Genomic DNA, 22,647 nt, shown 5'->3' with positions numbered 1-22,647 from the left:
AGAGAGGGTTTTTTTCCCCATTGGGTATGAGGAAAGATTAATGGTAAAATGTCTTCCTGTTTATAAGATCTATGCTCTTCCAAATTAAACAAGCACTTCACAGTTTCCCTATTCTTTGCCATGAACTACCATCCACTTGCTTTCCCCCTCCCTCCCACATTCCCTCTTTCTTCCCCCATCCTTTTCTCTCTTGGTTCCTTCTCTCTCTCTCTCTCTCTCTCTCTCTTTTTAAGATATATTTATTTATGCACACAAGAACTGGGGTACAGGCCAGAGATGCAGGGGTGTGTGTGAGAGGATTCACCAGAGAAAGAGTGGGAAACAGAACAGGCAGATCGACTGAAGTACACTGCTGAGGGGAGCAGCGGGCAAGTCAGGAGAGGTCTGCTGCGCCATGTGGGTAGCTCCCTGGCTGGCTGGAGATGGAACTCGTGCTGCAGAGGCTGTGGCTTGCTTCATAGTGCTGTGCTCAACCTCCTGCCCCACCAGGGAGGCCCTCTTAGGTCCTTCTCTTATCCAAACTGCCATCCTATCACAAAATTTCCATCTGTAATATCTCTGGGCTTTACCCCTTCATTCTTCACTGTTCTCTGTTTTCCACATACCCTCTTAATTTCCTTCTAGCTCTTTTCTCTTGGCTTTCTTTCTCAAACGCACACGTTTCTCCCGTCCCTCTCTTCCTTCCTTCGTGGATTCCTCCTTCCTCGCTCTCCTCTTTGCTCCCCCTCTTCATTTCGGTGCTCTCATCCCCCATGGTCTCCTCCTCCTTCCCGCTCTCAGACTTGTCTTACCCTAGTTTGGAAATGCAGCAGGCCTCTGAGCCTGCCGCCATTGGATGCAAGGAGCCGTCACTCTGCGCCAGAACGCACTCTTATTGGCTGGCTGGGAGGCGGGGCTTGGTTCATTATAAAAGGCCGGGCCGGCGGCGCGCGGGTCGTCTGTGCCTGGACAGGGTGGGAGGGTCGCCTACCCCGGCCGCGCGACCTGCCCGGGAGCCGGCACCGGAGCCTCGGCGGCAGCGCTGCCCCCTCGCCAGCCCGGCAGCTCGGAGCCCGCGCCCGCTGCGGTCCGTAACCCGTTCTTTGCACGTGCGGCGCCCCGCGCCGGGTTCGCCGCCGCGATGAGCGAGGTGAGGGCGCCGGCCCCGCGCTCCGGGAGGGCTGCGCGGAGGCCGCGCTCGGGTCCGGGAGGCGAGGGGGGCGCGGCAGCCGGAGGGAGAGCGCCTCTGCCGGGCGCTGGGACCGATGGGGAGAGGGATGCTTCACACCCACGACTGCGGGTGGCCCAGTTGAGGGTTCTGGGATCGGGTTTGGCGGGGGCGAGGTCTCAGGTGGTACGTGGGTTCCTCGGGATAGCCCGTTGCATCTGTGCTGCTGCTCCCAGATTCCTCGGGTTCCCCTTCAGCCCCTGACAGGCGGGCGGCTCTGGCACACCTTAGGTGGCGTTCAGTTAAGAACTCCATCCCTCGCCCCTGGGTGGCTACTTTCCTCCTGGTAGGTTGGTCAGGAACCAGCCACAGGAAAGGACCATTTCTGATATTCCGAAACGCCTGCTGGGGAGGCATCAAGACGTCCCTTCAGGAGTCACCCTCCTGCAGTGCTTGCTTTATCCTGGGTGCCTTGGCAGGCGGGCTTGAGGCGCTCACCCCATCCAGACCCAGTCCATCAGTTGTGATTTCTTCCTTTCAGAGAACACTGTCCATAGGTGGGGGTCCAAGTAGGCTTGGAAAACAGCTCTCCCTTCGCCCCCCTCCCTGGCCCCCGCCGTTGTTTGGCTATATTTCTAGACATCCAGAAACCAGATCTCCCAGGCCAAGTGAAATCAGTGTGGGCAGTGGCATCACAAGCTTTCTCTCTGCAACCCCCTTTCTGGTACCCAGGATCTGGTTAAATCCAACTTCTCAGCTATGCCAGGTCCCAGCTATACTAGTTACTAGATATGTGGCCTTAGGCAGGTTATTAAACCTCTCTGTGCTTCTGTTTTATATATAAAAGGAAGATAATACAATTGTTCGAGTGATTAAGAAAATATGCTTAGAAGGGTTCCTGGCACAAAGCAGGCACTCAAGCTATGTCAGCTATTGTATTATCTCCCTGGTGCTTCCTTCTATTTGAGAGTATCACAGAAGATCAATTTAGATCTTGTCTTTAGTAGGAGCTCTGCTGGCTCCTGTCAAAAAGTTGTCGCCCTGGGAGCCAATTAGTACCAACTGCTCAGTTGCATTGGTTGCCATGTCCACTAAGTTTATCCTGGAAAATTCATCTAGTCTGGGGGCTACAGGTGATCCAGCCCCTCAGCTCACTGTGAGAGATGACCATGGTTGCTTTTCAGAATGAAATGAAAAAAAAAAAAAGGTTCAATCTTCTGTTCTGTTGCTTCTTTTAGTTCTAATATGAGAGATGTTTTCTTTGCCCTCTTCACTGAATCTAGAGTTCAACACCCCACTAGTGTTTCTAAATCTGAAAGTTGCAATTTAAGCCATCCCCTGGGAGTATGTGATCTGAAGGCTATGCCAGAAGAAGCGTGGTTCGTCTGTGCCTTGGCGGCAGGGGGAGAGTGCACAGCCCTCTCTAGGACATGCTGCAGGGCTGGTAATCGTGATATTTGGTGGACTGACAAAACTGTTTCAACAGCAAGGAAAACAATATGATGTTTGAGGGGACAGTCAAGTCTTAACTTAGCATCTCAACTTGGCTAGCTTTACCCAGGAGCTCAGTGGGGTGGTGAGAGCAAACTCCTTGGATGGAGACTAGCTGTCAGTGGGTGCAGGGCTGCCCAACCTCCTAGTTGTCAGAGGGAACTGGTTCTAACTAGCAATTTAGCTGAAGCTGCCTCCTGATACAGAGCTGAGCCTAGTTCAGGGAAGAGTATTTATAAAATCCAGAAGCAGCCACCTGGGTATAACCAGAGGCCAGCTGTCTCTGAACCAGATCCCTAAAGGGTCTTTGCGTCCCTGGAGGCCAAAACCCAGCCTGTTTTCTTCCTCTTGGAAAAGCTGTGATGAAAAGTGGAAGTGTTGCCTAGAGCTCTTGGTGCTCTAGGGAGACTCCAAACTGCTTCACTTCTTTCAGCACAGCCTCAGGGGTCTCCTTTTGCAGGCCGACATGCCTGACCTAGAGAAGCCCTGTGCACCCTAATCTTATATAAGCATCACCTCCCGCACCTGCTAATTTTTTTTTTGCTTCAGAGAAACTGCATGAAATGAGAGGACTAGGGATCTTTTAAGAGATTCCTATCCAACTGAGAATAAACACTAAGCAGGGAGGAGTCTCCAGACCTAGAGCAACTACAAGTGCAGGGGATCTGGCAGGGCTGTTGGGAAGACTGTGGGCTCCTCTTTGCCCTCGTGGCTCTTCACTGTCACTCAGCACTGCAGCAGAGCATTGCCCTGTGAGTGTGTGCGTGCGCAGATGAGCTTCAGGGAGTCTCTCCAGCTCGTCTGTATTCACAGCTGTAGGCAGTACTTGACTGCTGTGGATCTCAGTGTGTAATAACTTCTCACTGTTTTCAGTAAAGGTTGGGAATGGGTGATGCATTCAGACCCCCGGGGCTCTTTCCTATAATCCCTCATCTTGTAGTATAGTTGGCTGGGTAAAGCAGAATTGCAAGTGCTTCTGTGATCCTGTTGCATATCCCAACTGTGAATTGAGTTAGGGAAATCCCTTGGCCCAACAGTGATTCTGTGAAATGTGGTTGTGGATGACTGCTAACTATCCTCATGACAGATCAATGATAAGTCTTACTATGGGAGCCTAAAATTCATACCTTCTCCTTTGTTTTTCTTCTTGCTGTCCTCCTAGGAATAGGAATTGGGATCACACTTTAGCTATCACATTCTCTTCTGCACAATTGCAGTTTGGTTGGGCAACATCATTCTATTATGTCTTCTGTGTGTCAGTTGTTAGGGAACCTGGTAGGAATTTGGAGGAAATCCAAATCCTCTTATTGGCATTTTATTATTATTACAGTTATTTTGGACATATAAAATAGAAGTGTTAGCCACTCGGTATTGGAATACCTTCCACCTATGGATGAGAAACCAGAACTTGGTCCCTAACTTGCTCATCCCTTTTTGAGTCGCCCATTCAGGTTGTTGGCATTAGCAGTTTGAGCAGGAGCCTCTGGCTGGTGAAAGTGGGTGACTTTGTCATCCTATAACCTAGGAATATGGATGACTCTTTTCTAAGCTGCAGCTGTGACCAGTTACCTCTTAAAATGTCAAATCTCTATAGGGTCAGGTGTCCATAAATAATGTGGCTGGAATCCAAGTGTGCATCTTTCACATCTGCCTATGAAGGGTCTTAACTGATGGAAGTGATGAAGATTAGGTTGCAGAGGGAGGGAAGAAGGTTCAGTTTAATAATGATTTCTTCCAGGCAGTGGTTCTATGAATGCCTTCCCCTGTCTTTTTATTTTTCTGCAGTTCCAAATGGTCTCTCATATGTCTGTTCTATCATGGAAAAAATACACTTATTTTTGTAAAAATTCTTCAAGAAATAAATATAGGTATATCTTTCACCAGGAAAATTTTTGAATAATAATATAGTAAAACATTTCAATGATGGGATTTTCGATTTCTTAAGAAGTCCTAAGGATCATCTGATCAAGTCTTGTCATTTTACAGATGAGGAAACTGAGACCCAAAATGAATCTAAGTTTACATAGTAAACTTACACAGTAAGCTAGAACCAAGACTAGGACACAGAACTACTGACTGCTCATTCCAAAAGAAATTTCCTTTAGACTCCTTAACATGTTAGCCCAGTGGATATAGAGAGAATACAGCTTTTTTTTTTTTGGTTATATTGTTCTTGTTTCATTATTACTTTTTTTTTTTTAAAGATTTATTTATTTATGCATACAAGAACTGGGGTATAAGCTAGAGATGGGGGGTGGGGTGAGAGGATTCACCAGAGAGAGTGGGGAGCAAAACAGGCAGATCTACTGAAATACACTGCTGAGGGGAGCAGTGGTCGAGACAGGAGAGGTCTGCTGTGCCATATGGATTGCTCCCCGGCCAGCTGGGGATTGAACTCATGCTACAGTGGCTAGCAGTAGCTTGATAGCACTGAATTTAACCCCTGCACCACCAGGGAAGGCCCTACTTTTTATTTAAAAAAATTCTTAAACTTTAGGTCATGTTGATTTATAACATTGTATATAATTAAGAAATATAGGACTGGGGCCTCTCTGGTGGCGCAGTAGTTGAGCGCTGGGTTGCGAAGATGCCCGCAGCCTCTGCAGTGCTGGTTCGATCCCTGGCCACCAGGTGAGGGTCCCACATGGCACGCAGATCTCTTCTGCCGCCCACTGCTCCCCTCAGCAGTGTACTTCGTCAGTCTGCCTGCTCTGCTCTCCGCTCTGACTCTGGTGAATTCTCTCACCCTCCCGTGCTTCTGACTATACCCCGTGCTTGTATAAATAAATAATAAATCTTTAAAAAAAAAAAAGAAATATAGGACTGGGCCTCCCTGGTGGCACAAGGGGTTAAGCGTCAATACTATGAAGCTATCCGTAGCCACTGCAGCACAAGTTCGATCCCCACCCAGGGAGCTAACCCGTATATGGCACAGCAGACCTCTCCTGTCTCACCTGCTTCTCCCCTTAGCAGTGTATTTCAGTGAATCTGCCTATTCTGCTCCCCACTCTGTCTCTGATGAATCCTCTTACCCCCTGCATCTCTGGCCTGCACCCCAGCTCTTGTATACATAAATAAATAAATCTTTTAAAAAAAAGAAAAGAAACATAGGACCCCACCTTTTTAGGTGTATGCTACCACACCATACCTGCCAGCCAGGCACTCATAGTCCTCCACCATGGTACATTGTGCCCCTCTCCCTTTCTTCCCTTCCTTTCCCTGCTCTGATAGCCTCAGTTTTACAGTCAGATTTCTAGGGTTTGTTTTTGGTTTGGAATTGTCAGACTCTTGTTTTGTTTCAATATACTCTACATATTAATGAAACCATTTGATGTTTGTCTTTTTCCTTCTGGGCTTATTTTGCTTAGCATAGTCCCCTCCAGTTCCACCCATGTTGTCACATATGTCGAGTTCATCTTTTTTATAGTTGGGTAGTATTGCATTTAATGTATATACTACATCTTTTTTTATCTACTCATCTGACATGCAACCTTTTAGGACTATATTATAAATAACTTCCCAAAGGATATCTAAGCAGTGTGATTTAATAAATTCTGAGCATGGGGACAGAGGGGGGGAGACCAATATGGAGTGATATTTTTCAATAGGATATGCTTTGATAGAATACTAGACAGGAAGTGTTTTCCTTCCTTCTGCAGGATGCCTAGTCACTTTAAAAATGGAGCAGTGAAATGCTGGAGAGAAGGGTGTAAGCTGATAGGAGTGAGGGAAAAAAGGAATCCAAGTCCCTCTTTTTGTGAGATCTTAGTGTCTGGTGTCTATCATTGATTTCCATAACTGCAGAGCATCAGGGACAGGAAGGATGGGTTTTCTTTCTGAAAAGAAAGAAATGAGAGCAATTCTCTTAACTCTAAAATATTTGACTTAAAGGGCCCAGTGCAGGGAAGCAGGTGTCTGAGTCAAGTTGGTATATCTGATGACCAAACAGGCACAGGACATTTGGTTCCCTTGATTTGACCACTGACTTCCAAGTGAGAGTACAAAGGCTTTGGGAGGAGAAATCTAAGGGAGAAGGAAAAGTGTTTTCGATGGATGGCAAAGCAAGTGAGGAAAGCCTGCTAGGATTCCAGATCCTTAGTGCACGGTTTTCTGGATCTTATTCTGGACCTGATGCTCAAACTGGCTTGACTTGCTCCTGAATTAGATGCCAAACCACTTTTTCTAAGAAATCTGCACCCTTTCAGGTACCTGTAAACAAGTGCCAAACACCTAGGCCTTGTCACATTCTGCTCCTGAAGGCAGTTCTTCATTCCAGGTCGACTCTTGAGGCATGCCCACCTAGGTTTCCAGTCCCCCACAGAGGGAAAAGAGGTGCCATTTACCATTCTGTTGTCCTTGGTGCTGCACCCTCCCACACAGAGTCCTCCAGCTGAGGGCTTGCTTTGTAGGATTCATATGTTTATTTTAGGACATTTACGCCATGGGTGGGATGCACATTGAAGATTATAGTAATAAATGATGCCGTGGCACTACTCTCTCTCCCCCAGCCCCTGCCCCCAGTATGGGGTAAAGGCTCCGTGCCAGGCTATGTGCAAAGCACCACAAATAACCACTCATTAAACCGTGGCAGCCCATGCTGGAGGGGCCGGGCTGGGACTGTTGACTCATTGCATACCGTGAGCTGGCATGGCCAAGGAATTCTGCTTCTAACTCCAGTGGGGGTACTGCTATTCCAGGAAACAGCAGTAGGGTGGCTGAGAAGAGAGGGACAGACCAGGGGGCTTGGGAGCTCAAACTGCTTTGATTCTATGGCTCTCTCAAGAGGCACTTAAGACCTAGAGCATTTGGTTTAAAATCCATATAGTAGGAGAAGAATATGTGCACTTAGACCCTGGAGAGAGGATTCCTAGTTCTTTCTCTGTGATTATCTGGAGGGTGACCTTGAGCAAGTCTTTCCGAAGCCATTTGAGGACTGCAGCTGGTTGCTGCACTGAAAGAATTGAAACAGATCCAACAGTGCTCCAAAAACAGCAGTCTAGGGTCCTTCAGGGCCACCGGGGATCCCAGAGACCTCGCTGTAGTCCTTGGGCAGTGACCTTCATTTAACATTGGGGAAGAACATGTCAGCAGGGGTAGAAGATCCCTGGGGACTAAGTCTCTTTGTCACCTCTTGGAAGCAGATGCACTAACTCCTGTCTCCCTCCCCTTTCGGTGCCTCTAAAGCAAGAAGGGAGCCTCCGGGCCCAGGGTTTATTTCAATACAAGGCAAGAAGTGGGTCTTTGGAGAGCTCCATATGGAGGACTTTAAGGATTTAGGCCCTGTTTAGGTTTCCCTGTCCAGGACTATAGGATGGGATTCTGAATACCTTAGTCTATTCATCTAAACAAGATGATTCTAGCACTGTGCTGGGTACAGAATGTGTTTCCATTTGCACAGCTTCCAAGCTGTCATGCACATGCAGGGTATATGCAGTCCAGGTAGGAGGAGATGCTCCATTGTTCCTGTCTGTTGCTGCTCTTAATAACCTGTGATCCCTCTTTAAAGAGCCCTGTGGGAAGAGGAGTATGGGGAATCTGGACAGTTTTTACCTTTCCGATGATTGGTTCTAACTTGCTCTTGCAGCGGAGGGGGTGACACGGTCTTGCCTCTTCTGGTGACAGTGGTTGCTGCGGCAACACCATTAAAGATAAAAGAGACAAAGAAAGGGAACTCAGCTGGAGAAGGGGGTGGAGTGAATTGGGCCTGGAGTTATGGGGTAACAGCACCTAAGCTGCTACAGCTTTGATTTTTTAGGTGCTTTGTCAAGACAGTGCTAACAAGAATACAAAGGTGGAGGAAAGTAGTTTTTGAGGCTGTATGGCTTATTTACTCCTGAGCACTTGTCTCCTCCCTATGGTCTGAAACTCAAAAAACAACAACAAAAACTGTGTCAAAGGGTTCGTTGCACTGAAACATGGACATTTATGGAGGTGCAGTCTTGGGAGGCCTGCACACCCCTGTCCCGGGAGTAGTTCCAGCAGGCTCCAGGGCGACAAACAAGGACGCTGGCAGTTGGTGCACAGAACACATTTTCTGTCCAAGCAGACTATTGTTGGACCCTTTCCCAGTATTTCAGAGCCATTGTCAGTCTTTTGGGGGACACATATTGGGCAGACAGGGAGACTGGTTTCCAGGGTTGATTTAGAGTAAAAAGAGTAACTCCACTAGCAAGTTCCTGTAATAGCAGGTAAGCCTCAAGGGCTCTTTGAGCAACCCCAGGTCTTTTCTTCCTTCAGTTCCATGTAGTCAGATGTTCTCTGTGGCAACTGCACCCTTTGATGATGGAAGTTTGCCCATGCAGTACCCAGCAACTCAACCTATTCTCCTATTCAACCCAGAGTTACATTAGTTCAAAATAATGGCCGCTAATCTTAATGTGTGGTAGGCTTCTTACAAACATTTTCTATAGTTCTTTCTACCCTCAAGACAGATGTTATTTCTCTTATGCAGATGAGAGGTCTGAGCACAGCTTGGCTAGGTGTTCTACCCTTGGTTATACAGCTGGGGATGGCATTGCCAGTGTGAGACTAGTAATCAGCGGAAATCCAGGGAATGAACCCAGATCTATCCAGCTCCACCTATATGCCTTATTGCTTCTTCCAGGAATTTAAGGCTTGAGACTATTTTAATTCACATAAACATCCATTGAGTACTGACTATGTGCGAGACATGAGTGAAGTCACTGCAAGTGATACACAAATAAATAGGAGTGTGTTTCAAGGAAATGAAATCTGGTGGGTGGTGAGGTGGGGAAGAGGAGGCGTAGACAAATACACAATAATAAGTTGTGAGATACTCTTCTGAAGTTTTTCGCCTTTATCCTCAGCACTTTTTTCAGCACATTTGCTGAAGTAAGAAAAGCAAATGAACTGGCTTCTAGTACAGTGGTCACTGTCTCTGAACTGACTATAGAATGGAGATCCTCAGTTATCTGAAAGCAAATTTGTTTTCAGAAATTTAGATGAGGTGGCAAATAAAGCAGAGTAAGGCATTCAACAAATACTGGGTGTCTGGCTTGTGTGAAGGCTTTGTGCTAGGCCCTAGGAATTTGCACAGAATTGGAGGAGACTGACATTCAATATCTAACCACACAAATGTTGTTTAATTACATTAGTGATACGTGGTGCCAAGGAGAAATACGGGGTGCTATGGAAACTTATAATGAGGATCTTAACCTAGTCTGGGGAGCTAAGACCTTCCTGGAAAAAGGAACCCTGGAGGAGAGCTGTGAAGAGGAAGTAGGAATTAACTACATAAAAGGGAAGCAGGGAGAAGAGAACCTTATGCCAAGGTCCTGAGATGCAGAGGAACATGGGGTGTTCAGAGAAGGCGGGGAAGCAGCTGTGGTATCAGAGGCTGAACTATGTACGATCTTTTAGATTATGTTAAGAATCTTGTTATCTTAAGGTCTCCCTGGTAGCGCAAGGGGTTAAGATGCAACCTATAAAGCTGTCCGCAGCCACTACAGCACGAGTTCGATCCCTGGCCAGGGAGCTACCCACATGGCACAGGAGACCTCTCCTGACTCGCCTGCTGCTCCCCTCAGCAGTGTATTTCAGTCTGCCTGTTCTGTTCCCCACTCTGTCTCTGGTGAGTCCTCTTACCCCCCACATCTCTGGCCTGTACCCCCGCTCTTGTATGCATAAATAAATAAATCTTTGAAAAAAAAAAAAAAGAATCTTGTTCTCTTAATCAGTAACCATGAACCACCCAGTGGTCCATGTGAGAAACCGGTGGTCAGGTGTGAGCATGGAGAGGAATGAATGGATTAAGAGATTTAGGAGATTAAGTTAACAAGACAATATTGTACTGGATGTATAAAGTGAAGGGAAGAAAGTTGTCAAGAGCAATTTCTAGGTTTCTGGCTTGTACAACTGGGATAGAGAATGTTTATGAGGATGTGGTTGGGGGTTAGGATCATGAATTCAGTTTGAGACACAGATTTTGAGGTTTCTATAAAACATCCAAGTGGAGCTATTTAAAAGCCCAAAGGGGAGGTCTGGGATGAGTCCCCAGTGACATTCTGTGCTGTTCAATACAATAGCCACTAACCACAGGCAGCTATTTAACTTATTGAGCACTCATAATTAACTTATTCCTTAAAATTAAATAAAAATATACATTTTCCCCTCAAAGCATTGCATTAATTGCATTTTAAAGTATTTAATAGCCACAAGTGCCTGGTGGATTCCACACTGGTCAGCACAGGTATAAAACCTTTCTATCATGGTAGAAGTTTCTATTGTAGGGGTCTGCAAACTTTCTATAATGAGCCAGATAGTAAATTTTTTAAAGGTATTTTTATTTATTTATGCATATAAGAACTGGGGTGTAGGCCAGAGGTGTGGGGGATGAGCGGATTCACCAGAGACAGAGTGGGGAGCAGAACAGGCTGACTGACTGAAATACACTGCTGAGGGGGTGCAGCGGGCGAGAGAGGAGAGGGCTGCTGCGCCATGTGGGTTAGCTCCCTGGCTGGGGAATCAAACATATGCTACAGTGGTTGGCAATAGCTTGATAACGCTGAGACTTTAACCCCTGTGCCACCAGGGAGGCCCCAGATAGTAAATATTTTGGGATTCATGGGTCATATGTTCACTTCTTGCAACTGCTGTTGCAACTGCTCACCTCTATTATTGTGTGCCAAATCAGTCACAGATAACATGTAAATAACATGTAAATGGGTATGACCATGTTCCAGTAAAACTTTTTTTAAAAAAACAAGCTATAGACCAGTTCTGGCAACAGATTGTGGTTGCCTGTTCTGTGGTTGCCTGTGGTTCCCTGTTCTGCGGGTGTGGGTATAAATGATAAAAATGCTGGTATAAGAGATAATGAAGTCATAGGTATAGATAAGACCATCTAGGAAGAAGAATGACAGCCTCCAACAATCAAATGTTGGACAGAAATGTCCAGAAGATGAGGGGTGGGGAAACTGTGATGTCAGGAGCCAAGGAAATAATATGTGTCAAGAAGATGCAATGATTGAGTGCTGAATGCTTAATGGGTCAAGTGAAATGGAGCTGACACTTTTGCATTTGATCCTGTATCATAGAGAGCGTTGGTGGAGTAATCTAAGTGGAGTAATTCAGTGGAGTTGAAGTAGAAGCTCGGTTAAAGTGGAGTGGAGAGTGTATGGGAACTGAGGGACTACACACAGCAAGAGTTCTTCTGAGAAGACAAGCTATGAAAAGAAAGACATGAGAGCCGTTGGATCCCTCCCATCAACTCCTTAACTTGTCCTTCTCAGTTTCAGCTAGTTTGTTGGCCTCTCCCTCACCTGTTTTTTCCCCATTAAAAAACCTAAGGTATAATTTACATGCAGCAAAATACCCTTATCACATATGATTCTGTGAACGTTGACAAATAAACATAGTCATATATCCATCACCACAACCATCATCCAAAAACTCCCCCAGTGCTCTTTGTAGTTCTCCCAGGAGCTCAGCTCTTAGCAGCCTCTTAATCTGTCTGTTGTCCCTATAGTTTTGCCTTCATAAGGAACAGCATATTATTATAATCATAATATATATCATAATATATAATCATAATATAATCGATATATATAGAGAGAGATCATATATGTATGTGTGTATAGCTGTTGGGTCTGACTCCTTTCACTTAGCTTAATGCATTTACAGTTCATCCATATTGCTGTGTGTATCAATGATTTATTTCTTCTTTTAAATTCCAAGTAGTGTTACCTTGTATAGATACACCACAATTTGTTTATCCAGTCCTCAGTTGAAGGACATTTGGGTGGTTTCCAGTTTTTGGTGATTACAAGCAAAATTGTTATAAATATCTACTTACAGGTTTACATGTAGACATAGTTTTATTTCAATTGGCGAAATACCTAAGAGCAGGATTGCTAGATTTTATGATAAATTCCTAAAGGTAACTGCCGAAGTAGCTATACCACTTTATATTGCTACCAGAACTGTAGGAGAGTTCCAAACCCATGGAACTCTGTCAGTACAAAGTATCATCATTTTAAAAAACCATTCTCATAGGTATGTAGTGGTATCTCATTGAATTTATTTGAATTTCTTAAATAGCTGCTTATGTTATATATCTTTTCATGTGCTTATTTGTCATCCGTGTATCTTTGGTGAAGTTTCCAAGTATCTTGCCTATTTTTACAAACTATATTCATATTATCGAGAATTGTAAGATCCTAGATTCAAATCCTGTATCAGATATGTGATTTGCAAATACTTTCTTCCAGTCTGTAGCTCGTCTCTTCATTCTCTTAGGAGTATCTTTCTAAGAGCTATCCTTAATTTTGATAAAGTCCAATTTATAATTTTTTCTTTTTGGATTTTTTATCTTTTGGAATAATTTTTCTTCTGGGATTGTGCTATTGATGTATCTGAGAATCTTCACCTACCCCAAGGTTGCAAAGAATTTTTTCCCCTACATTTTCTTCTAAAGGTTTTAAAGTTTTAGGTTTTCTATCTATTTTGAGTTAATTTTTATATAGGGTGCAAGGTATAGACTGAAGTATTCTGTTTGCTTGTTTTTGGCATGTGGCTATACAATCATTCCAGTACTATTTATTGAAAAGACTTCCCTAATCTTTTAATATTGGGTTCCTCAAGGCTTCGTTCTAGATCTGCTTTTCATTCCATTGGTAGTTGGAGAAGGAATTTTGATTGAGAAAGGCTTTCCCCTGCTTCCTTTTAAACAGAGGGAAAGGTTTTATATAAAGTGAGTAAGGGCCTCCCCGGTGGTGCAGCGGTTGAGCGCTGGGTTGCGAAGCTGCCCGCAGCCTCTGCAGCGCTGGTTCAATCCCCGGTCGCCGGGCAAGGGTCCCACATGGCGCGCAGACCTCTCCTGCCACCTGCTGCTCCCCTCAGCAGTGTACTTCGGTCCTTCTGCCTGTTCTGCTCTCCACTCTGGCTCTGGTGAATTCTCTCACCCTCCCGACTTCTGACTGTACCCAGTGCTTGTATAAATAAATAAATAAATTTGAGACCAGAAAGGAAATACGATGAGCTCAGATGGAAGACACGACAAGACATCCTGAAATTCTGATAAACACCTGGAGGAGATAGGTTGGTGGGGTGGTTACTGTCTTATTCCTCTCTGTGTGTCAAACCCTGAAGAATAAAGGCCCCTAAATCAGCAGGCTGCTCCTCCTTTTGCCCCTTCCCCATGGGTAGGGAGAGTCCCCAACTTTGAGCTGCAAAGGAAACAAAAGTATACACATGGGGAATTGGCAGCACGTCAACGGAACATTGGAGCACATCAGGCCCAGAGGTGAGGAGGAAAGGAATACAGGAAGGTAGGCCAGGAAAGAAACTAGGGCCCTCTGGGGAAAGGCAGGAGTTGATGGGCCTGGTACTTGCTAATTAGTGTTTGGTGTGTGCTGAGAAGAAGAAACATTTAGTCCTGTGTGGGCAGTGAGGCTGAAATGAGCCAAACTTCCAGCTCACTAGCAACTTAGGGCAACAGTTTTGACTATAAGCAATGGAGTCATTGAAATGGAAACCAGCAGAATGATCCTGCATGGAATTTTCAGAATCTGAAGGGTTAGCAGCTCACCCTGAGTGAATAACACACAAAATGTGTGGTTCTCCCCCGGTGGGCAGCCTGGTGTGTGTCAGGGGGTCCATGGAACAACTGTCAAGATGAAAGCCAGAACGAAGGCAGTTAGATCGATATGCAAAGAAGTGTGAGTCAGTAGGCATGGTCTGGGACCAGGTTCTCAAATAACATGAACTTTCCCTTTAATGGATGAACGGGACCCTCTCCCCCATGTTCCCTGTAGTGTGTGTATGTAAAGAAAAAGTTGGGGCTCTGCATGGAAAGAGTGGTTCTTGACTACAGCTGCCTTTCTGTGGAATGGAAGGAAATCATGATTCCTAAGGCTTTCCTTCTTACCTGGGGATTGCTTTGCTGTATCTAATTAAATCAGTCTGACCTTGGCCCTCCTTGAGCATGCACATGCATGTGCACACACATGCGTGCACGTGGCTGTGCTTTTGGTTGGAGACTGAGAGCTTAGCATAATATTCAACAGCTTGGACTCTGGAATTGGACTGTATTGGTTCAAACCCTGGCTTTTCTGTTTCTCAGTTGTATGACCTTAGGCAAGTCAATTAATTTCTCTTGACTTCAGTGTCTGTATCTGGAAAATGAGAATAATAATAACCTATCTTATGGAACTGTTATAAACGGTATGCTAGTGTTTATAAAGTGTTTCAAGAAGTGACTAGTATATAGTAAGCATTATGTGATTTTTGGTAAAATAAGGTGAACATGTGTTCTGAACTGCTTAATTTCTTCCCATTCCCTCAGCTAAGTCCTATAAATGATAGGAAGTAGTTACCAAATCATTTCAGTCTTGCTATTTTTGGTCAGAAGTGGTCAAAAGAGCTTCTAAGAGTTTGTAACCCAGACCTCCATGCCTCCTTGGTTTACCCAAGTATGCTTAGTCTGATAGCTTGCAGATGGATGTACCAGAGGACCTTGATTCATTTAAAATTGCTGAGTTTATGGAAACTGAGCAGGAAGGTTTGCACAGACACCCAGGATCAGTAAAGGACTGAGTTCTATCCAGGGGTGAGAGCTAACAAGTTGTGATCTAGCTACCCTTCTCCCAACCATACCACGTCACAAACAACTATATCCAGAAATCCAGAGTGGCTATTTTGAGAACTGGCTGAGGAAGGTGGAGGGAGGAGGGGCAGGAGATAGAAGCCTCAGTGTACTGCTTTTTAAGCAGAAGGTGCGAGGGAGATTTCAAGGGGTGTGGTGAGTACCAGGGATTTTCTTTTTTTTACAGCACCCTTTTCTGGTTTCCCAGCGACCTCATAAATGTAAGCAAAATGGAGTTGGGAAGCTCTGGAGAATCAGATAGCAGCTGAGCCATGGCCCCATTCCAGGGCTACTAGTAATCTCAGGAGAGACTTAAGAAGGGGTGACAGTTGGCAAGGCAGAGAGAAAGGGGTGCCTGTGTGGTTTGGTCCTGACACATATCTCTGCTTAGGGGACTCTCAAGGTTGGTTGATCTGAGAAGGAAAGTGGAGGAACAAGCAGCCGCCTGAAGGGAGATATTTGGAATTGGAGCCCAGGTTTTCCCCTCAGTCCTGGGAGGGGCTGGGTGAAGGAAAGGAGTGGATGGGTTAAGGGACTAGGTTTAGAGTCGGGGATACTGGTTAGAGCAAGTATCATTGAGGGATTTGCTGGCCATAGAGAAAGTAGGATTTGAAGTCTGAGATCATGGAGCTATAGTGCTTGAGTGCGGACCCCAAGACCCACTTCTCTGGACTACCAATGGTTACCCTATTACCGAACTCCCCATCCATGTCATGCTTTTGCAGTGAGGACAAACCTCTTGTGACGACATGTATCAGTGTGGAAGATGTCACCTTGGCAGCTATTGGGCTATTAGATTGATCATGTGAAAAGCAAACAATTGACCACAGGAAGATCATAGGGAAAGGAAGAGTCATGACTGGGTCAGTCGCCCAAGAACCGCGGAAAAAACCTTTCCTCTTCTGGAACCTGTTTTTTGGTGAAAGGGTGACTAGCATGTATCCCACAGAATTGCAGAAACATTTTTATGCATGTTCTTCTAGATTTTTAAATTAAAATGTTATCTTTTAACATTCTGTATAAGCAATCTGTATATCTTTTATAAAAATTGGAACATATCAGGGGCCTCCCTGGTGGTGCGGGGATTAAAGACAGCGCTATCAAGCTATCGCCAGCAACTGCAGCACAAGAGTTTAATCCCTGGCCATGGAGGTGACCCACATGGTGCAGCAGACCTTTCCGGACTCTCCCGCTGCTCCCCTCCGCAGTGTATTTCAGTAGATCTGCCTGTTCTGTTAACCACTGTGTCTCTGGTGAATCCTCTTACCCACACACCCCCATAGCTCTGGCTTACACCCCAGTTCTTATATGCATAAATAAGTAAATTTAAAGAAAATTGGACCACATCAATTATAACTTACTTTTTTTTTTAAAGATTTATTTATTTATACAAGCACTGGGTACAGTCAGAAGCGCGGGAGGGTGAGAGAATTCACCAGAGCCAGAACGGGGAGCAGAGCAGGCAGACAGATGGAGGACACTGCTGAGGGGAGAGGCGGGCACGGCAGGAGAGGTCTGCGCATCATGTGGAACCCTTGCCGGTGGCCAGGGATAGAACCGGCGCTGCATAGGCTGCAGGCAGCTTCGCAGCCCAGCGCTCAACTGCTGCGCCACCAGGGAGGCCCAATTATAACCTACTTTTATAAAGCATCAGGTAATTGTTTTGCAACTGCTTATGATCTCCAGTACTTTGCAAGATGCTAAGGAAACACAAATCACCAGATTTGAAAAAGTGTATATTGGACCAATTTACCTTTGAAAATCAATGTGATCAACAAAGCCATCTTAGTTTGGTGCAGATTTTCATTTTCTAGTAGTCTGGTTTGGCCTTGGCCAAGATCTTGAACAGCTCTAAGCCTGATTTCTCAACTATTGATACAAAGTAGGGATGACAACTCCTCATGGATTTCAGAGGATTAAATGGGATCATGTTTGCCTCATAATACATGTCCAGTAAATATTATTTGGGTACCAGTTTTATCTCCTCACTTACCCTGCAAGATAGGACAATATTTTGACTTGTTTCACTTAAATCCAAGGCCAATAACCTCCATGTGAGTCCTTAGTTCTGTGCAGTAATCCCACCACATCTTACCAGTCATTCACTCTCTTACTCTCCTTGATTATTTCACTCATTCTCAAGCCTTCAATACTTCCTACTCCTTCTTCACTCTTAGTTGATAACCATGCTTCTTTTTTTTTTTTTAAGATTTATTTATTTATGCATACAAGAACTGGGGTACAGGCCAGAGGTGTGGAGAATGAGAGGATTCACCAGAGACAGTGGGGAGCAGAACAGGAAGATCGACTGAAATACACTGCTGGGGGGAGCGGGGGCGAGACAGGAGAGGTCTGCTGTGCCATGTGGGTAGTTTCCTGGGCAGGGATTGAACTCATGCTGCAGTGGCTGTGGACAGCTTCATAGGTTGCATCTTAATCCCTTGCACCACCAGGGAGGCCCTGACAACCATGCTTCTTGTTTCACTGAGAAAATACCTTCTAATCAGAAAAGGCCTTCTATATATCCCCTCTGTACCAACCACTGCTTGCATCTGTATCCTTATTTTATGCCTTCATTCCTATATTGGAGATGAACAGCCCATAGTTCTATTTAAGGCCAACCCCTCTACTGTACACTAAATCCATTCCCTCTTGCCTATTCAAGACATCGTACTAGTAATTATGTCCTCTCTCTCCTGCATCATCAATTTTTTTCTCTATGAAATCATTCCCATCTTACCAAAAAACCTTCTGATGACTGCACATTCTTACTGAGTTCCTGTCCAACTTCTCTGCTGCCCTTTAAAATAAAGTTCTTGATAGAACTATCTTTAGTCAAACCTCCATCAGCACCCCCACCTTATTCTACCAGGAAAATGTACCTGCCTCACCTACACTTTCCTATCACTATACCACTACCACTCTAGTCCAAACTCCCAGACCTTCATAATTGTTTTCCCTGGATTCTTTCTGGCCTCTGTATAACCTATTCTCCAGTCAGATGTCAAAGTGATCTTTTATTTTATTTTTTTTAGAGATTTATTTATCCATGCATATAAGAACCAGGGCACAGGCCAGATGTATGGGAGGTGAGAGGATTCACCAGAGACAGAGCGGGTAACAGAACAGGCAGACCGACTGAAACACACCCCTGAGGGGAGCAGCGGGTGAGACAGGAAAGGTCTGCCATGCCATGTGGGTATCTTCCCAGCCGGCAGGGATAGAACCTGTGCTGCAGAGGCCGGGGACAGCCTCACAGGACTGCGCTCAACTACCTGCGCTACCAGGGAGGCCCCAAAGTGATCTTTTAAAACATAGCAGACCATCTTTCCCCCTGTCCTATACCCTGTAATGCCTTTCCATCAACTCAGAAAAGAATCTAAAGTCTTTGCCCTGGTCCAAAGATCCTCAAATTCTGGCTGCCTATCTACCTTCATTTCTTTTTTTTTTTTTTTTTTAAAGATTTATTTATTTATTTATTTATACAAGCACTGGGTACAGTCAGAAGTGCGGAGGGTGAGAGAGAATTCACCAGAGCCAGAGCGGGGAGCAGAACAGGCAGAAGGACCGAAATACACTGCAGGAGAGGTCTGCGCTCCATGCTGGACCCTCTCCGGTGGCCGGGGATCAAAACGACGCTGCAGAGGCTGCGGGCAGCTTCGCAGGCCAGCGCTCAACTGCTGCGCCACCAGGGGAGGACCTACCTTCATTTGTTAGGCTCTGCCTTGGTCACTTGGTTCCAGCCAGGCTGGTTTTCTTACTCTTCCTTGAACACACAAGGCACCAAATCTGCCTCAGTGACTTTCAGCTTAATTTTTCATGTGCCTAGGAGGTTCGTTTCCTAGACCTTAACCTAGCTTGCTCTTATATGACACTCAAACCTCAAATGTTACTCATCAAAGAGGCCTTCATAGACTCCTCTGTTCTGTTTTCTTTCTTGTCACTTGTCACTTACTGGCATATTTGTTTAATGAGTTCAGGGATTTTATTTTGCTAACTACTGTATCTCCAATATCTATAACAACACTTGGCATGTATTACACACTGATTTATTTGTTGAAAGTGAATCTTGTGTTTCTTCTATATCCCTTTAGTGCTTAGAACAGTGCCGAATACCAATAAGTGCTTGACACATATTTATTAAAGTAAGGTAGAAACATCATAAACTACATAACATAAACTGGATTCTGTCAGCTTCTTAAAATAGACTCCTTCTATATGGCATCCATTCAACAAAGTTTCCATCCATAAAATGGGGGATAATGCTTTATATTCCATTGAGCTGTTCTGAGGATGAGCCAAGAAAATATTTGTGAAATCACCCAGATCCTGTATTTTGGCAAATATCAGACTCCAAGGGCAGTCAAATTCCTTAAAAAGATCCCCAAGGTCCTACATAACCTGCTCCACCCTCAGGTATCTCTGACCTCATCTCCATTCATCTCTCTTCCTTCCTCTAGCCTCTCTTCATCCCAGCTTCATTGGTCTCTTGTTATTCCTCAAACACACTAGTCATACCTCCACCTAGGGCCCAGGCCCTTGCCTCAGACGATCCCTTATCTCCTTCTGCCCTTGACTCAGATGCCACTTTGAGAAAAGCTTTGCCTGACCACTGTGTGGACTGTATTTCTTATTGCCACCCTGGATCTCAACACCCGCCCCACTTCCTAGCTTTTTACCATAGCACTCATCACCACTCAACAAAATAAACATGTTGTTTATTCATTTGCCTACCAATACACTAGAATGTAAACTCAGAGCAGGAATTTTGTCTGTCCTCTACCATTTCTCTAGAACCAAGAAATACTGAAGGAATTTCAATGACTTTTTTCTCTCTCACTGGACCTCAAGACCCACTTCAAAACATTAAGGAATGCACCTGGATATAGGGGGGCTTAAAAATGTGGTGAGTTTAAGAGGTGGCAGCTTAATACTTCCACAAATATCTAATACTCTGTTCTTTCACTTCCAGCTTAACACCAAAACATCCCCAGCAACCAACCAGGCACCTGGCTCAGAGGAAAAGGGTGAGTGGGGTTAGGCTAGGTAGTTTGTAGAGAAGATAAAGAAAGGGACATGAGGGCAAGTGAGGGTGAAAACCTGGCAGCGCTAATCATGGAACAGTGAATAGATTAGTGAAACAAAGCACAAGGCTGGAACTACTCTATCTATAGGCTTCTCTCAACTTTTTCCTAAGAGTAAACCTACGTGAACTTACTTTTTGATGTTAGAAACTGGCTCTAGACTGGAGACAGGCACAGCTACAGGAAGGAACTTCAGATAATTGCAGTCACTGTATCACTCAGAGACTGAGGGTCAGCTGGGGAAAGTGAGTGTGCTCTGGGACTCTGAACTGTGGGATTTAAGAATAAGTGGTGGCAGAAAACATGCGTCGTCTTGGTCTGAAGTAGCAAAGCTAAATAGCTATAGTTAATTCTCATCCTAGGTCCTTGACTCAAACATTTAGGGGAGTTACTAGGCATTCTTCATTCCGGCAAAGATTGGGGGACATCACAGAGTCCAGCAGAAAGTGGACTTTAACCACTGTATCGGGAAACCAGAGAAAGGAACTGGAGCAATTCAGGTTTACTTATTAATGAATCTCTCCAACTGTCTGCAGGGAAAGCTGGCAATGCTAAGAAAGCTGAGGAGGAGGAAGAAATCGACATTGATCTGACAGCACCAGAAACAGAAAAGGCTGCCCTGGCCATTCAGGGCAAGTTCCGGCGATTCCAGAAAAGGAAAAAGGACCCCAGCTCCTGAGAAGCCAACTTTGCTCCCCTCTCCCCCATTCTCCACAGCTCTGACTCCTGTGTACCATTGTCTCTTTGCCCCTCTAGTCTCTCATTGAGGCAAGTTGAACCCTCTATATTATGTTCTCTGGCCCCCTCAAGCCATCACAGTAGCAGAGGCACAAGGAACCTGGGGGAGATGAATTCCACTGGCAGCCACCTGCCTAAGGAGGGAACAGTTTCTCCTTGGGATGGGCTCCTTATCAGTCCCTATGTCTGCCCTATGAGGTTGAACAGCAAGAGACTTTGAGGTTGCGGAGGGACCCCTGACACTGTGGGAAGGGGAAGCCTTCAAGTAAGGTGCTTGGGGTGGGGCCTATGTACTGTTTGTGGGGGACACCTCCCTTCTCACACCCCCTGTACCACATCCTCTAACTTCCCTCTTATGAGCTAGGCCACAGTGGGGACCAGAACCTCCCTTTACCCCTGGGCAAACCTAAATCAAACAGCTTACACATTAGTGCATGCTAAGTAGATTAGTTCCAAGGAAGGGAGAGACAAAGGAAAGTTTCCTCCAACATCTAGTCTAGGGTCATGCGGAGCAGAGGTGGAAGAGGTTCAAGGGGTCACAGACAGAAAAGTGGGAACTTGGGGAGATTTGGGGAGGAAAGCAGAGTGAAGAGGGGAGGTCTCTGGAGACACAAGTTACTACCAGTGAAAGTGTACATTATGACGATTCTTGGCGCTGCGCTGACCTGCCCGACTCTGACAAATCCCGCCCCTTGCCCCAGTCTAGCCATCCTCAAAGACCACACAAACCAAGTGACCCCTGTGCCCACCTGCCCCTGTGCCCCCACCCCGTGGAGTCAGGGCAGAGATGAAATAGATATTCTATGTGGTTTTAGCATGTTTAAAAATTATAAAAATAAAAAGAGCTCTCACATGGGGTCGTTTAACTTGTTTTCTCTGGGGAGGAATCTGGATGTAAGCCTGAGGCACCTTGGGATTGCACAGAGATTGCACAGGAAACCAACTGCCTGAGCCATCAGAAGACTGAAGCCCACCCACTTGCCCTCCCCCACCTTGCCCTCACCTTGATTCTTGCCTACATTGTTTTCATCTGCTGCTGCCACCACCCCCGGCACACCTGCAAGAGTTCTCCTCGCCTCCCACCCCCCCCCCGCCCCTCCCAACCTAGCACACTTGGTGCCTAGCCCTCTGAAAACAAACCTAATCTTTGCTCTTTATACTCAAAGGACTTAGCCCTCCTGGTTTCTCTTCCTCTCACATCCCCTCTCTCATTGTTTGTCAAATTTAGAAGACAAACTCTGGGTCAGTAAAGAGCACCACCCTCACACTGAAGAGGTTAAACAACAATTAAAATCAAATCGTGGCTTCAGGTGAGCTCAAGTTGCTGAGAAATGATATCCATGCATTGAAACCAGAAGCTCAGTGCTTAGAGACGGAGCAAGGGACTGCTGTATCTCCCCCATACTCTTCCCTTAATACTCACCTTTCCTTTTTTGAGTCAAGAAAACAGGAGTTGAAACAACATAGCAGCTCTGAGTAGGAAGCAAAGGACAATATCCCTGGCAGGTAACTTCTTTCCCAATGATTATTGTGGGGAGCAAACCTCATGGCTGCAGGCTTAGGAGGATGGCCCACTAACTCAT

The 22,647-nt window shown here is 45.5% G+C and overlaps 1 protein-coding gene across 1 annotated transcript; it reads left to right on the top strand.

Moving 5' to 3' along the window:
• The first annotated feature begins 1,018 nt into the window (after window positions 1-1,018).
• PCP4L1 (Purkinje cell protein 4 like 1) lies at window positions 1,019-21,911 on the top strand. Its single transcript, XM_037506618.2, has 3 exons — window positions 1,019-1,129; window positions 20,215-20,269; window positions 20,863-21,911. Exons 1-3 carry the CDS (start codon window positions 1,121-1,123, stop codon window positions 21,003-21,005), a joined length of 207 nt encoding a protein of 68 aa, XP_037362515.1. The 5' UTR covers window positions 1,019-1,120; the 3' UTR covers window positions 21,006-21,911.
• Window positions 21,912-22,647: the final 736 nt, after the last annotated feature.

Source organism: Talpa occidentalis, unplaced genomic scaffold, assembly GCF_014898055.3.
Source record: "Talpa occidentalis isolate TD23 unplaced genomic scaffold, MPIMG_talOcc4v2.1 talOcc4.12, whole genome shotgun sequence".
NCBI classification, from domain to species: Eukaryota; Metazoa; Chordata; class Mammalia; order Eulipotyphla; family Talpidae; genus Talpa; species Talpa occidentalis.
Note: the sequence above shows the minus strand (reverse complement) of the source record. Positions and strands in the feature narration are given on the sequence as shown.